This window comes from Electrona antarctica (assembly GCF_951216825.1).
Source record: "Electrona antarctica genome assembly, chromosome: 4".
Classification (NCBI taxonomy): Eukaryota; Metazoa; Chordata; class Actinopteri; order Myctophiformes; family Myctophidae; genus Electrona; species Electrona antarctica.
The window spans coordinates 18,676,569-18,690,648 of record NC_136809.1 but is presented as its reverse complement, the minus strand read 5'-3'; the positions used below and the strand labels follow the sequence as shown (position 1 = coordinate 18,690,648).

Sequence of the window (14,080 nt, the reverse complement as noted above, 5' to 3'; positions counted from 1 at the left end):
TGGTAGGAGCGCAATTGTTCTGTCCACATCCCCCTGGTTGTAGTGCCTTCCAACGTGGCTCCCCAGCCAGTCATGCTGGCGTCTGTGGTGACAACTTTTCTGGTCAGAGGTCTGCCCATAGGGACGCCCTCTGAGAGAGTCTGTCTGTCTGCCCACCATTGTAGGGCCAGCACGCATTGTGACGTCACTATCACCCTCTGGTGGCGACGGTGCATAGGTATGCGTAACGCATTCATCCACCGTTGGAAAGGTCTCATATGCAGCCTGGCTAGGCGAATTATGTGAACCACTGAGGCCATAAGCCCCGCCATCCGGAGGCATGCATGGAAAGGAATCGAACGTTCCTTTTTGAATGATGCTGTGGAGTGTATTATCGCCTCTATTCTCTCTTGGCTCGGGCGAGCTGTGAATGAGATCGAGTCTAGTGTTATACCGATGAAGTCTATAGACTGTGTCGGAGTTAACATGCTCTTCTCCTGGTTGATTTGAAAACCCAGTGAGTGGAGGTGGTTGAGTACTAGATGTGTGTGTAGCAGTACCTCTCGTGGAGAGTCTGCTGACAGAATCCAGTCGTCTATATACGTGGCTAGACGAATGCCCTGTTGTCGTAGTGGAGTTATAGCTGCTGCTGTGCATTTCACAAAGACTCTCGGGCTTAGGGACATTCCGAAAGGGAGGACATTGTACTCGTACACTCTCCCTTTGAACCCGAAGCGCAGAAATGTTCTGTGCGGTGGGTAAATTGGAATATGAAAATATGCGTCCTGTAGGTCTATTGACGTAAACCAGTCCCCTCTGCGGAGTGATCGCAGTAGGACTGGAGGCGTCAGCATTTTGAAGCGGAATCTCTTCAAAAAACGATTCAGGGCTCTTAGATCTAGAATGGGGCGGAGTCCGCCGCCTTTCTTTTTTACCAGAAAGTAACGGGAGTAAAATCCGTTGAGAGACTGGTTGGCAGAGACCTCTGAAATGGCGCCTTTCTTTAGGAGGGAAAAAATTTCCTCCTGCAGAATGTGCACCGCCCCTCGACTCGCTCGAGAGAAAATAACTCTCTCGAACGTGGGTGGTTTCGAGGCAAACTGGAGCCTGTACCCTGTCGCTATAGTGCGCATGATCCACGGGGATGCCCCGCAGCTCCGCCACTGTGATAGGTGACAGGACAGAGGGCTCCCTGTTCTCGAGGGAGGCTCTGGTGCCCTCTAGTGGCCTGGGCGCGTAGAGGGATGACCTTCCATTTAATTTCCTCTCTCTCTTTGTGAGAGAGTGAAAGAAAATTTTGGCGTGACGGCTCTGGCCTGTGACAGCTTTTAAAGCTGGCACAGAGCGGGTTATGCCTCCCACATTTGGGCCTATGCCCTTCAGAGTTCGTTTCATTGTTGTTTTTTGTGTTTTTTTGTTTTCTCTTTATTGACAATAAAACAGACACATGTGAATTGCACATTACAACATTTTTGGGGATTAGTACAGAGGCAGCATCTGCATGTACGTCCCTCTTGAAACATTTGAGTCTCGGCTCGAGAGTGAGGTCCGAGACCACTACTCTCGGCGTTGACCTCTGAACTGTAGGAAGAAGGGGGGGTGCGGCCTTGACCCCCCTCTGAACCCGGCCGGGCAGGTCATTTACGCTTCCCATAACCACGTCCTCTGGGAGCGTCCTTCTTGTAGGCCGGGGGAGAGCGGCGGCTGTCGGCCTTGGGACGTCCTGGGCCTCTCTGCTGCTGCTGTCTGTCCCCGCCACGGTCCTGGTTCCTAGGCGGGCCCTTGTTGTCCGCCCTGGGCTTCCATGGCGCCTTCTTGGCCTTGATAGGGCGGCTGGAAGCGGTCTGGGTGGCCAGAGGTTCGAGAGCCTTCATGGTTTTATTGGAGGTCTCGGCCTGTTGGATGGAGATGGACATCTTTTCAAGGGCCCCGTGGAAAAGGCTGTCAGGGGCGATGGGGCCTGCCACCATGTCCCTCTTGACAGAGTCGGAGAGGGGGGCCAGGTTGACCCACCTCATCCGCTCTTGTAGGATGGTGGACACAAGGGCCTTCCCTGTGTGGTCCGCTATTTCGCACTGCAGAGACGCCATCTCGTGATTGAGACGGCGGAGCTCAGCCAGTTGCTCTGGTTTGGACGTGTTCCCCATCTCCAGGAGGAGCTTCTCTGCAGATCCCTGCAGGAGAGCTCCAGCATTGACTGCTTTGGCCACGAAGCACAGGTGGCCATGCAGCCATTTGTTGATTTTGGAGGCCTCTTTGTCTGCTGTGGTGGAGAAAGTAGGCTCTCTGTCCATGGGGACCACCCGTGGGACTGAAGGGTTGGCCAGGTATGAAGCCACGGCCTTGTCCATGGGAGGCATAGAATTCAGGCACATGTCTTCCATGCCCACCACATCCATAACGCCCCTGGTGCTGCGGGAGGAGCACTCTGCCTCCACCAGGGGTTTTTCCCAGGCGCTGGTGATGGTTTCAAAGAAGCCCAGACCACGGGGGAGTCTCTGCTTCTTTGGTGGGGGGGGGGGGGGAGATGTTTCTCATTCCTACCTTCCCACTTCAGCCTTTTGGTGGTGGACTCATGCCACTCATGGTTGCAGCGCTGGACCGCCTTCTTGTAAATGCCCATGATGTTGGAATCATACATGAGCATGTCAGTGGGGTCCTGTGCCTCTGGCTGCTGCTGCTGTTCGACCTGCATGGTGCCGTCGTCCTCCTCGGGGAGACGGGGCATGTCGTCGTCATGGCCATCATCATTATTGTCGTCGTAGTACTCATAATCTTGGTAACTAGCCTCGTCGACGATAACGAAATCCTCGTCATAGGGCGCCTGGAAAGAAGGGACATATTCACCTTCTTCTTCCTCCTCCTCCTCGTCGGCCCAGCGTGGTGGGGAAGGATCCTGGCGTGCTGCGCGTTTAGGCGGGGGTTCCATAGTGGCTCTGACGAGCAGCTGGCGAGGTATGGCCACTGGAGCGGGAGGAAGAACCTCCGCGGGCTTTGGCTGCCCTGTTGGAGGAAGGTTATTCCCGCTGTCTGGCTGGCGAGGCCTGGTTGTCACTTTAGGCCTCGCTCCCAGAGCCTCGTATTCGGGGGCGTTGGCAGCCCTGACTGCCGAGGCCTGGGAGGAGGTGGCGGTGGCTGGAGCGCGGGTCCGTGGGGCCGCGACGGGCTGCTCCTGGGTAGCGTTGCTAGCACGTGGCGCCGGGGTGCTGCGTGCTAGCGGCGGGAAGTCCATTCTATGGTCCAATCTCACCCTCGGGGCTGTGCGTGGCTGTCCTCCGGTTGTCAGGACTTCAGACGGCCACGGGTCATTGGGTTTCTCGTACTCGAACTTGGCAAAGTATTCTTTGACCCGGAGGAGACGAGACCTCTTGGTAGCGTCGTTGGTGTGGTCGCAAGGGGAGCAGACCGCTCCGTCCCCGTTGACCGCATTACGGGCATGAGCGAGGCCCAGACAGTAGAGACAGACCTGGTGCTCGTCCTGTCCGGACATCGTGTTGCCGCATGCTCCTACGGCGCATCTCTTCTGGGGTCTTCCCTCGTGTCCACGACGGAGACGGCGTTCCTCAGAAGTGTTCTTGGTCTTCGACGTGTGTTTAGACATTCTGTCGAGGACGAAAAGCTAGCGTTTAGGCGCTAAGGCGTTGGCGGCCCGGCGAGAAAAGCTAAGCTGAGAGAGCAGGCGTTGGCGGCCCGGAGCTCTAGGCTAACAAAGTTAGTCGTAAAAGTTAAAAAGCTGAAAAGTGAAGCTTAGGCGGTGGCGGCCCGAGCTAAACTGTTAGCTAAAGCTGGTTAACTTCCCGCTCGAGCGGCAAGTTTACCTGTAAGAAAACTAGTAGTTTCCGAAGCTTGTCAAACTAATAACTTGCTAGGGAAAAAAGCGTGTAAATTCTTTTTCTTTCTGCAGTTCAGTATCCAGGGATGTCGGAGAGTCTCACGGAGCTCGAGGCCTTCTCTTGCCCGATTTTCGAGACGTTAATCACTCCAAACAAACTTGGCTAGAAATTCTTGCGGTACCTCTTGGCAGAAGGAAAGCGAATGAGAGCTGGTGACGTAGACCCCCCTTTTAAGCCCCCAGGGTCTTGGCGTCTGACGTCACGCATCTCTTAAACCCGCAGGGCAGAGTTTCTGTCCTGCGATGAGTTCATTAAAATGAAGTTCTGCACCTCGGTTTTGCAAGGAAAACCTCCCATAGAGCGAAATATTTCGCGAACACAACTTAAAAGAACTCTCCTTCAATGGCTCTGACTGAATCCACTTAGCAGTTCCCTGTAGGCCAGGTGTAGCTAATCAGTGCTGAGGTATAAACCTCAGTAATGGCTACGCCCAGGGCTACCCTTCTGTGGATTTGTCTATATAATAATTACAGGACCAATCTGAACAGAGAATATGCATTTAAAACAATCAGTGCAGTGATTGCATACAATGTGCAGAAGATGCTGCTAACGCAAAATACATTCATACATTCTGTCCTAAGTATTGGAGTTTGGAAGCACTCGTTATCAGTAAAGCAATCTCCTGCTGCCTCCTGCATTATGTGCAAATTCAAAACAGGTGGTACGCAGGGCTGTTGAGTGATATCCAACGAGCACTCCCAAACTGACACTCTGAAAAAATAATCTGCACAGAATTACTTGACAGGAAGTAGCTCATAACATGTCTATGTTGAATTTTTGTGAAACAAAGACTTTACAGATTGAAAGAGGATAATTCAGCTTTCCGTAGGCCTACAGCTGCAATGTTGGTGAGTTTGACGTTGTTTAATACAATTAGTTAGGACTTTTCTGTTTGGATGAATGGGCTAAAGAGTTAAGTCTTAAAAAGACAAAAGAGTGGCTGCACACACTGATGGCCAAAGAGCCGATTATTTATATATATTAGGATGCAGAGTAAAAACCAACGTTTCGGCAGTACAACTGCCTTCTTCAGGGTATATGGAAGAACCAGGGCTCAACATTCAACCAATCACATACTGATAGTGTTGCATCTTGCATCTGCATTATATTATTGCATCTGCTAAAAAACACAAACTTGTACAGTCCCTGAAGTTTTCAAGTTATCTTGCTAGAGTACATGACAGTCTGCAAATATAATATTATATTTGTGTCCGTAATAACGGACATAACAGACACAGTTATACCATCTGCAAGATGAAGTGCACCATTCAAATCTGTAACATTGTCATGTACTGTATAACCCAAGGACACTTTTACTGCAACTAAAATGACCAGAAAACCACGCCTTCATATAGCTGAGGTCATGTCAGTATACTTTTCAGATAAGGCCCGGTTTTGACAACACCAAGACGCTCTATTCTCTCCATTAAGCTCTGAAATGGATATGTGCGTTCTTAGAACTTAAAGTCTCTCTTCTTTTCTCCATTGATTCCATCAACACTGAATCTGCTGCATACAGTACGTACACATAGATATAAAACAGTAGTTTTAGGCACACATAATGAGTACTTTTGGCATTGGACTGGCACAATCCTATCCTGTGCCACAGAATTAACTTAAGGCATGTTTAGGCTGCTGTGAACAGAGCTGAATTGTGTTGACAACCATTTAACACCTCCTGGTCTCAACAAGTACACAGCAGCAAAGTATGCAGTCACCGACATGTGTGTCAGTGTTTTAACAATCTTTAAAACAATCTTTGGTCAATGGTCATGTCCACAATTTACTGACAGCTTGTATAGACTGACCACCAGGTGAGAGCCATGAGAAGACGGTCAACCATCCAGTTGTGCTCTGACTCAACATATCTCAGCAGTGTCATTCGGTTAGAATGCTAATTATTATGTGACGTGGTTTTCGTCTTCCTTCACACTACATGCTGACCCCTCCATCCCACTCTTCTCGTCCGTCGTTGACGTCTTTGTGTATTCTGCGGACGGGGCGGCATCTGCAGCACCTTCCGTACCTCCGACCTGTCTCTTCTTAATGAGGAGGTCGGTGAGGAGGACAAACAGTGCCGAGGAGACGAGGCAGATACCGGAGAAGTAGAAGGCGGCTCCGTAATCCGCCGTCTGGTCCACCAGCCAGCCTGCGCTATGCAGGGAGAACACAGGGAAATAGGAGATAACATATTAATGCCAGCCAGCCTGCGCCATGCAGGGAGAACATAGGGAAATAGGAGAGAACGTGGTCTGCCAGCCTGGGCTGATTAATAAATAAATATCCCTTTATCTATTCATTCAGTAAACGTGCAGTGAAAAGTGGCCCTGAAGCTTTATCTAAATTCAATGTACATTTAAAAAAACAAAATTGTGCAAATGAGGTGCAAACCCTCCAACATCTTATTATAAGTCTTTTGACCTAGATTGTGACCATGAACTTTGAGCGTTTCATCCCAAAAGTGAACCATTTATTTTGTTTTCCTAGCACTTTATGCACTTCACTCCTTATCCTGTTGTGTTTTGACTAGAGCGCATGCTGCTTATACTGATCTTTCACTTTTAAGTCACTCTGTCTGAACTGAACGAGCGCCAAATGCCTTATATAAATTGTAATGAATATCCGCCATTTGTGGTCAAGTTATTTCTCTGACGGACGGACAGGCAAACGGACACAGTAATGATTAGTCTATGAAAGTATGACCAACGACAAAAACCTCCCAAACACAGCAGCAAGATTTGTGAACTGTTGGAATAAAACATGGTTAGCCAATGGAATACAACCACTCTAAGGACAACTATCTGTACCAAGTAGACCGCCAGACCTACTGCACATGTAGCTGCTACCTTTAAACACATCTTAAATCTGAGGCTTTTTTTTGTATACTATTTAAATAGCTATATGTCCCAAAGTGACTGAAGATTGCTGCTATTTGTTTCAAAAAAGCTGAAATGTATATACCGATGCAATGTGACATAGCTCTGTTTACACAATGCTCCAACTGTATAAATTAGACAGTACTACAGTATACAGTATTTTCCCCATTTTCAACAGTTTTTAATTATATTTGACACTTGCTTTGGTAAACGTTTTCTCATGCCAATAAAGCTCAATTGAATTGAATTGAATTGAATCGAATCGAATCACAAGTAGGGGTGGGTTCTTAACCTCGGAACCAAGCAGGTAAAGGCTTAAAAGAATAAAAGCTTTTTGTTAAACATTTGTTGACCTCTTATTTAAGTAATTTTATGCCATTTTGGAACCGAATCGGTACCGGACTCATAACAATCCTAACGATACCCATCCCAAGTCAGAAGCTCAGCTCACCGGCAGCAGGTGGTCCGACGAAGCCCCCGATGCTCCTGAAGAGCATGAAGAGCCCCAGGCCACTGTCGAAGCGCTCCAGCCCCACAATATCCACGATGGCGGTCACGTGCACGGCCACCACGCAGCCGAACAGGAAGCCGTAGAGCGAGGAGAACGCCAGCAGGGCCCAGGCGCTGCGGCCGACCGGCAGCAGGAGCAGCACCACCCCCTGCATGGTGACCATCATGGTCAGCAGCTGCAGGTTCCTCATCAGCCTCATGTTGGCCAGCCAGCCGCACGCCAGCCTGCCCACCAGGTCGGCGAACGCCAACGCGGAGAGGACGGAGGCCGCGCCGTAATGCTCCATACCCAGGCTGGCGGCGAAGGGCACCAGGAAGAGAGGCGGGATGAAAAACCCTGCGGCCGCGAGGATGGCGAACGCGATGTAGAGGAGGAGCTCACGCTTTCTCAGCAAGGACCAGTGGAAGATGACCGTCTCCTCGGCAGCGGCCCCGGGAGCATGGCGGTCTAGAAGATCGTCTTTGGTTTCGAGGTCAGCTCCGCGGGCGGGCGCTTCCAGGGGTCTCATGAGGGCTCCGCAGACACACAAGTGGAGTTGAAAACCTCCGATGAAGAGCAGGGCGCCCTGCCAGGTGTATGCGTCGATAAGCCACTGGAAGAAGGGACTGAACATGATGGCAAAGACACATTCCCCTGAGCTGGCCAGGGCATAGGCGAAGGGACGCCAATGTAAGAAGTAGTGGCTCACCATGCTGTTGGCTGGGATCCATGAGAAGGCGATCCCCGTTCCTAGAGATAGCACACGGTAAAGTCCTCAGTGTTAATTGTACCAGTAAATAAACTACATACATCTCTCATTTGCAAAAGCATCTACTACAGATAAGGCTGTCACGATTACATGTTTAATTTGATGATTAATTGTCAAACTAATAATTGCGATTAAGGATTTAATTGTGTTTTGGGCATTGAACATTGGAACATATGAATAAAGAATGCATTTCTGTTTGCCTTTTTTTAAGTCTCATATGTTCTGGTGACATCAGATTAATCATGTGTCACTGTCTTGTACTGTGTATTCTGTGGAGTCTCGCTGGGGAACCACCAGACAGCGAGCACTCCACCACTCCAGTACTACAGAGACATGTCTGAGTTCAGCACCGCAGACGGTATTGACCCCTAGGACAGCTCAGATATTTGCCAATGGGCTCTATGCACACACAGCACTTTGGAAAGAACTTGGGCCCTACTTCCTTCATAGGTGTTACCACTGATACTAGTGTAAGTGTCATTCTCCAATCTCCACTATTCTCCGACATGTAGTATTGTTGCTTTTCTCATTGCACTGACTTACCCCGGACCCCTAGAGGTCATCTGGCCCCACGTTCATAACCTGTGCTTTAAGGTGTGTTGCAGTAGCAGTGTGATACTGCTTAAATATAAGAATATTCAAAACTGCAGCATCTCCTGGGGGATACAAGAACACCCTTGAGGTTGTCACCTTGCAGAATGCCCAAACTGAGGTACATCCAGGGCAGACTGAGGTCCAGAGATGCCAGCAGCATACCCGAGGCTGCCAGGAGGCCTCCGGCCATGATCACCACTCTCTGGGAAAACCTCATGCTCAGAGCACTTGCCACAGGAGCTGCAAGGAAAACAAAATATGATAGTAGCTATAAGGTCTGCCACTGTCTAATGTCATAGTAATTATTCTACAGATGCGTTGTGAACTTAGATCAGCAATTTTGTTTCCTTCTCTTGTATTTATATATATATATTTTTTGGAAACTTTTCAGATAGTTTGAGGATCCAATGGAGTTAGGTTTTCACCAAAGGACTTTTTAATACTTTCCATTGGTTCAATATTTTTTTTAACCAACACACCGACGTAAAGGGTGTTCAATAGCACTGATTTATGAAAAAGAAAATAAAACAAATTACTCAAAAAGGGAGTTGGGTGGTTTCTTCCGGACAGCAACGGATCCTGATCACAAACAATCCTGATTAAGGTACCGGTCTCACCCACAAGTTCTGCCAGATACTACATTATTTACCTGCTAAGTGAAACATGGCTATGGTGGTGGAGGTGATCCAAGAGGTGGTGCTGGTCAGGACTCCGAAATGCTGTTGGATGTCCAGGAAGAACAGGCCGATGTTCTTCATGACGCCAGCAGTGAGACCCATGGTGAGGAAGGCGGAGGCGACCACCACCCAGCCATAGCCCCCATCAGGGGGGGACACCTTCCTGGATCTCATCACTTCAAGCTGTTCCCCCAGCAGATGGAGCTATCAGGACACCACCAAACCAACATCATTATTATCAGTGCTGAAAGAAGATTTTACTCAAGTAAAATCAATCAAGTATCAATACTGCAATATACTAGCACTACTTTGTTACAAGTAGTTGAGTAAAAGTATTGGTATCTAAATGTACTCTTTATGCAGAATGTCTCATTTCAAGTTTTCAAAATAATTTGAAAACTAGACAATCTACATTAAAAAGCTCACAATGCGTTGCATTTGTATTTTAACCAAAGAAAATCACTTACACTACCAAGATTAGTGCTTTGGTAACACTTGCTATGCATCCCATGTCTATACATCCCACTGTTTCTCAACCAGTGGTCCACAAGATTACTAGTGCTCCCATGGGCATAATTAAGCCTGCAGCTGGTCCATGGGGAAACGTTTTCAAAAGTAAATACATAAATAAAATAGATTTAATTCATTGCACAATACGTGCAATAAATTTGGAGGGGGGATCATCCTCATCCCTCCTCCCAAGTCCCAACTCTGAACTCATCAGATCTGGGAAGGAAAAGGCCGTTGCGTAACTACATCACAGAACCCCATACGCAGGTCTGCCTTCTGCGCGCCAAGCGTTGCGTCGGGACGAGTGGTCTCCCCTCCCCCGGGGACATCCGCTGGGGTCCCCGCCACCGCGCTGCGCCGCGTCGCTCCTCTGCTCGCCGCCCACCGCCCACCGCCAGTGCGCTGATGCAAAGATGAAGGTCCCCGCCAACCGCAGCCGCACACTGCTCACCGTCTCCCCGCTGTCGATGCGACCGCTCCTGTCCATCCTCTCGCAGGGCAGGGTCGTGAGGCAGCATGTAGCCGGTGAAGGCCTCCATCTCCATGTAGAGTAGACCATAGAGTATATAAAAGGATAGAGACTGAACTGGCGCGACGCTCCGCCCCCCCAGCTATTCATGTCAGTGGAAGTTGCTCAGTGGCGTTTTGAAGCACCCGGAAGACTGCCGGAAGACCCTCCTCCGGACCTCAAATTTGAGGTCCGGGGTGACGTTGGAGTGATGGTCCTACGTCACGACACAATGTTAAAGCCCAGCTGCACGGGGTTTCCCGGTCATGAATCCACGGGTCCGCCTGTAGTCCCTCCTCCTACCACTAGGGCCCAGAGCTTCAACGTTGAATAGCCTCACTGGCCCCTTGAGTAGACGCACTGAACGCCGGATCACGCGACCCCGTCGTCGCTCACAAAAACTCGCTAATTAGACTGAATGAAAAAGCCGCCGGTTCTGTTTGTCTGGCGCATAAAAATGTCCAATGACAACGGATTTCGGTCACCATCTGTTGTATCTGGTCCATACCATACTTGTTAAAACTGGGAGAGCACTCTATGAAGTTTGTGAGACAGCACGACGGCAGATGGAGTGATGAGATGTTTTATTTCAGAGTACACAGCGCAGCATATACAGGTTAAAGGCTCACGCCAGCCAGAATGGCCCAAAGGTCACCAGATCATCTTCACTTTCCTACATTACTAAATTCATGGTCAGGGACCACATACATTACCTTCAGTGGTCCACGAACCACCTGTTGCAAACCCCTGGCTATAGGCTGTGTGTGTGTGTGTGTGTGTGTGTGTGTGTGTGTGTGTGTGTGTGTGTGTGTGTGTGTGTGTGTGTGTGTGTGTGTGTGTGTGTGTCTGAATTTGTATGTATACTGAAGACAATTTGAAGGAATAGCCCCGTGGTTGATAACCATCGGGCATTATAATCATGGGTTGGAACTTGGGAGATGAAGTGAAGAGAAATGCAGTATATCCAGTTGAACACAAGTGCAATATGATCTCTGCACAAGGGTGTGGCAAGTCTGCTACAATAATACAAAGACCTTTTCCTTACGTATGCCTACACATGTGCTACTGTGATCATTGACTACAATAAGACACACACACCCTGTGTGTGTGTGTGTGTGTGTGTGTGTGTGTGTGTGTGTGTGTGTGTGTGTGTGTGTGTGTGTGTGTGTGTGTGTGTGTGGGCATATAAAGTATTGTGTCTATTTTTACTTGCATCATCTTTCTTGTATTTATATTTATTTAGGCCTACTTCTAATTTTGTAGGCTACTATAGGGTTTATTATATTGTAAGAAGAGAGGGGTAATTTACTTGTTTCTTTTCAAATATGAACAATGGCTGTGTGTACAGGTAGCCTATACATAGGCAGGCAGCAGGCTACGCAACTATCTTTGTAAAGAAAATGTTAATGATGACAAATAAAACAAAACAAAACATGAGCTAATGTGCAGTGTAAAACTTCACTAAACCTAAGGGGATGATGAAAAAACGTCACATTGCAAATCGTCAATGAGATAATAAGACGATAACAAACCATATGGCTGCTGCCGTCCAACTAAACATGTGACGCAACGCAACATCTATTTCTGTTAGTGCTTATAATAGATTAAACTCCAACAGACTTCTGTGCCATAGGCCTATGTCTTTGTCTTCATTCAGTGCCAACAGCCAACTAAACTAATGGTGCCAGGCTAGCTGCCAGCCTGGCAGGCCAGGTATCCCCGACAGAACTTCACTGTCGATAATGAATGAGTCGAGTAGGTTTCGTGTCAGGGTCGAACCGTCGAACAAAATTGATTCGCAACATTTAAACATTATTTTACAGTTTGATAATCCAAACAAACCAAACGCAAACTAAATCTATTAAAATAGGCTGATCGGCAACCTTCATACACTTACCCGAGAGAGCGTTTCTTCGGCGATTGCCAGCGGTCAGCTGATTCAGTTTGTTTCCATTGAGTGATACTGTAGGTGACATTCTGGTCCAGCAGCAAGGACCAGTACAGGGAGAGGAGGAAGGACGCGCCTCCGCCCACCCGGCTAACGTCTATGGCGTCATGGAATGATATGTGACCCATAGAATTGTGTAGCAGTTCAGGGCCCGGCCAGGCTTTGCTGCCTGTCACACAACGGCACGTCGTTACCTTACCGGAACACATTAGATTTGCGTTTGTGGTTTGTTTACCCGCGTAATGCCTGTACCATATATATATATATATGACTATATGACTATATGGCACCGTGACATTTTTCTTTTTTTTGACGACGGTAAATTCGTCTTTGCGATACAGTGACCTCTGGAGTAACATACATCGTTGGGTCACCAATTTCGGCATATCCCTCCTCCAACTCCAACGTTATGACATGACACGATCGATCGAGGGGCCGTGGAAAAGAACTATATTGGTCATGTCAAGCATGATGTCAAGGTCGTGAATGGTCCTTTATTTGTAGCCTACCAGTCCAGTCCAAAACACATTTGTTTTGCAGAAGGGAAACACAACAAACAAAAAGCAAGACATGCCTAAATTGAATGAAAAGGAAAACATGTTTTTCCCTGATCTTTCCAAATGTTTTGCATACCGGTATATCTGTGTCTGTGGTAATAATGGATAACTGTAGAACTAAATCGGTGTTGTCCAACAATCTTTTAATAGCCTAATAATACTACTAATAATACTAATAATACTAATAATACTACTACTACTACTACTACTACTACTACTACTACTAATAATAATAATAAAAAATCGTATAGCTGCAACCACTGCAGCTATAAGACGGGGTCAAGCCCATAAACAAAAAAGCTATATGCAAAATGAGCTATAAACATTGATGACTGAAATAATTTGGCAAGTAAAAATCACACCTGTGGGAAGTGAGCGGTGCAACTGTACCGTGTGGGGGTTGCCGGGGGTCCCCGCAACATCCAGACTCCCATGAACGCGTCCAGGGGGGCGGCCCGGTTTCGGCGAGACTACTCGCGTCCAAAATGGTCGAGAAATGACGGAGTTATCGTGTTGCAGCTTTCCGTGCTGGGACACGTACGTGGACGCATACACATACATAGGGACACACATAGCTCCGTAATGGAGCGGAGGCACCGCTCAAAAATCACACTTTGTGTGAAGTGAGGGGCGCTTTTATCATCACATTGCGTGCTCAACCAATGAAATCATCACAAATGGGCTTGCCCATGTGGGCTTTAATTAGATTCTACCCAGGCCCTAGGTCAGCCCGAACCTGCTCATTTTTGTTTGGTTGACATGGCATAGCCGTAGGTAGACTGGAGATGATGTCAGTTTTTTTGTTACGCTGATTGGCTGAAGGGGTTGTTTGTCAACGCTGTTGTCCCGGAACCAGAGTCAGACTCCATTCGCATGTATGAAAATGCAATTCCTGTGACGTGGCCAAAAAAGGCCAAAAAGTGGATCGAACAAATCATAACAATTTACTCATCGAGAGACCTAAAGGTCAAAGGTCTTCAGTTCCTGTGGGATCCTTGTCCCTCTACCATATTGCCGAATTTCGTGAAAAACAATAGCACAGAACTGCCAAAACTGCTAAAATGGCGGAATTGTCATGAAAACAAAATGACGACATGAAAGAAATATGGGCTAAAGGGGATAACACTGTAGAATGCATGGAACACAGCACATAATAGGGAACATGGAGTGAATTACTTTATTTAATAAATAAAATATATCCATCAATAATCACACCTCAGTCCATTTCACTGCACTTTAAATCTGATCTTTATTTTTCTATAATGACAATAAATTTGGA

At 47.8% G+C, this 14,080-nt stretch overlaps 1 protein-coding gene across 3 annotated transcripts; it reads right to left on the bottom strand.

Annotated features, from left to right (window-relative positions):
• Window positions 1–4,208: 4,208 nt before the first annotated feature.
• Window positions 4,209–12,329, bottom strand: LOC306922379 (monocarboxylate transporter 13). 3 transcript variants are annotated; one of them, XR_013789914.1, is made up of 6 exons: window positions 12,194–12,329; window positions 9,251–9,482; window positions 8,698–8,841; window positions 7,200–7,988; window positions 5,050–6,021; window positions 4,209–4,581 (listed from the first exon to the last, which is right to left on the bottom strand). XR_013789914.1 is itself a non-coding variant. In XM_079499936.1 (5 exons), the coding sequence occupies exons 2-5, from the start codon at window positions 9,450–9,452 to the stop codon at window positions 5,800–5,802; spliced, it is 1,362 nt and encodes a 453-aa protein (XP_079356062.1). In that variant the 5' UTR covers window positions 9,453–9,482; window positions 12,194–12,329; the 3' UTR covers window positions 4,656–5,799. The 3 variants fall into 3 exon arrangements, 2 of the variants coding, with proteins under 2 accessions (XP_079356062.1, XP_079356061.1); XM_079499936.1 differs by lacking the exon at window positions 4,209–4,581 and having other exon boundaries at window positions 4,656–6,026; XM_079499935.1 differs by lacking the exon at window positions 4,209–4,581 and having other exon boundaries at window positions 4,663–6,021.
• Window positions 12,330–14,080: the final 1,751 nt, after the last annotated feature.

Coding starts and splice junctions, on each gene's coding strand:
- LOC306922379 (XM_079499935.1), bottom strand. CDS start 9,452: ATGAGATCCAGGAAGGTGTCCCCCCCTGATGGGGGCTATGGCTGGGTG. Junction 7,989..8,697: donor CAGTTTGGGCATTCTGCAAG/GTGACAACCTCA, acceptor TGCTATCTCTAG/GAACGGGGATCGCCTTCTCA. Junction 6,022..7,199: donor CGTCGGACCACCTGCTGCCG/GTGAGCTGAGCT, acceptor TGCATAGCGCAG/GCTGGCTGGTGGACCAGACG.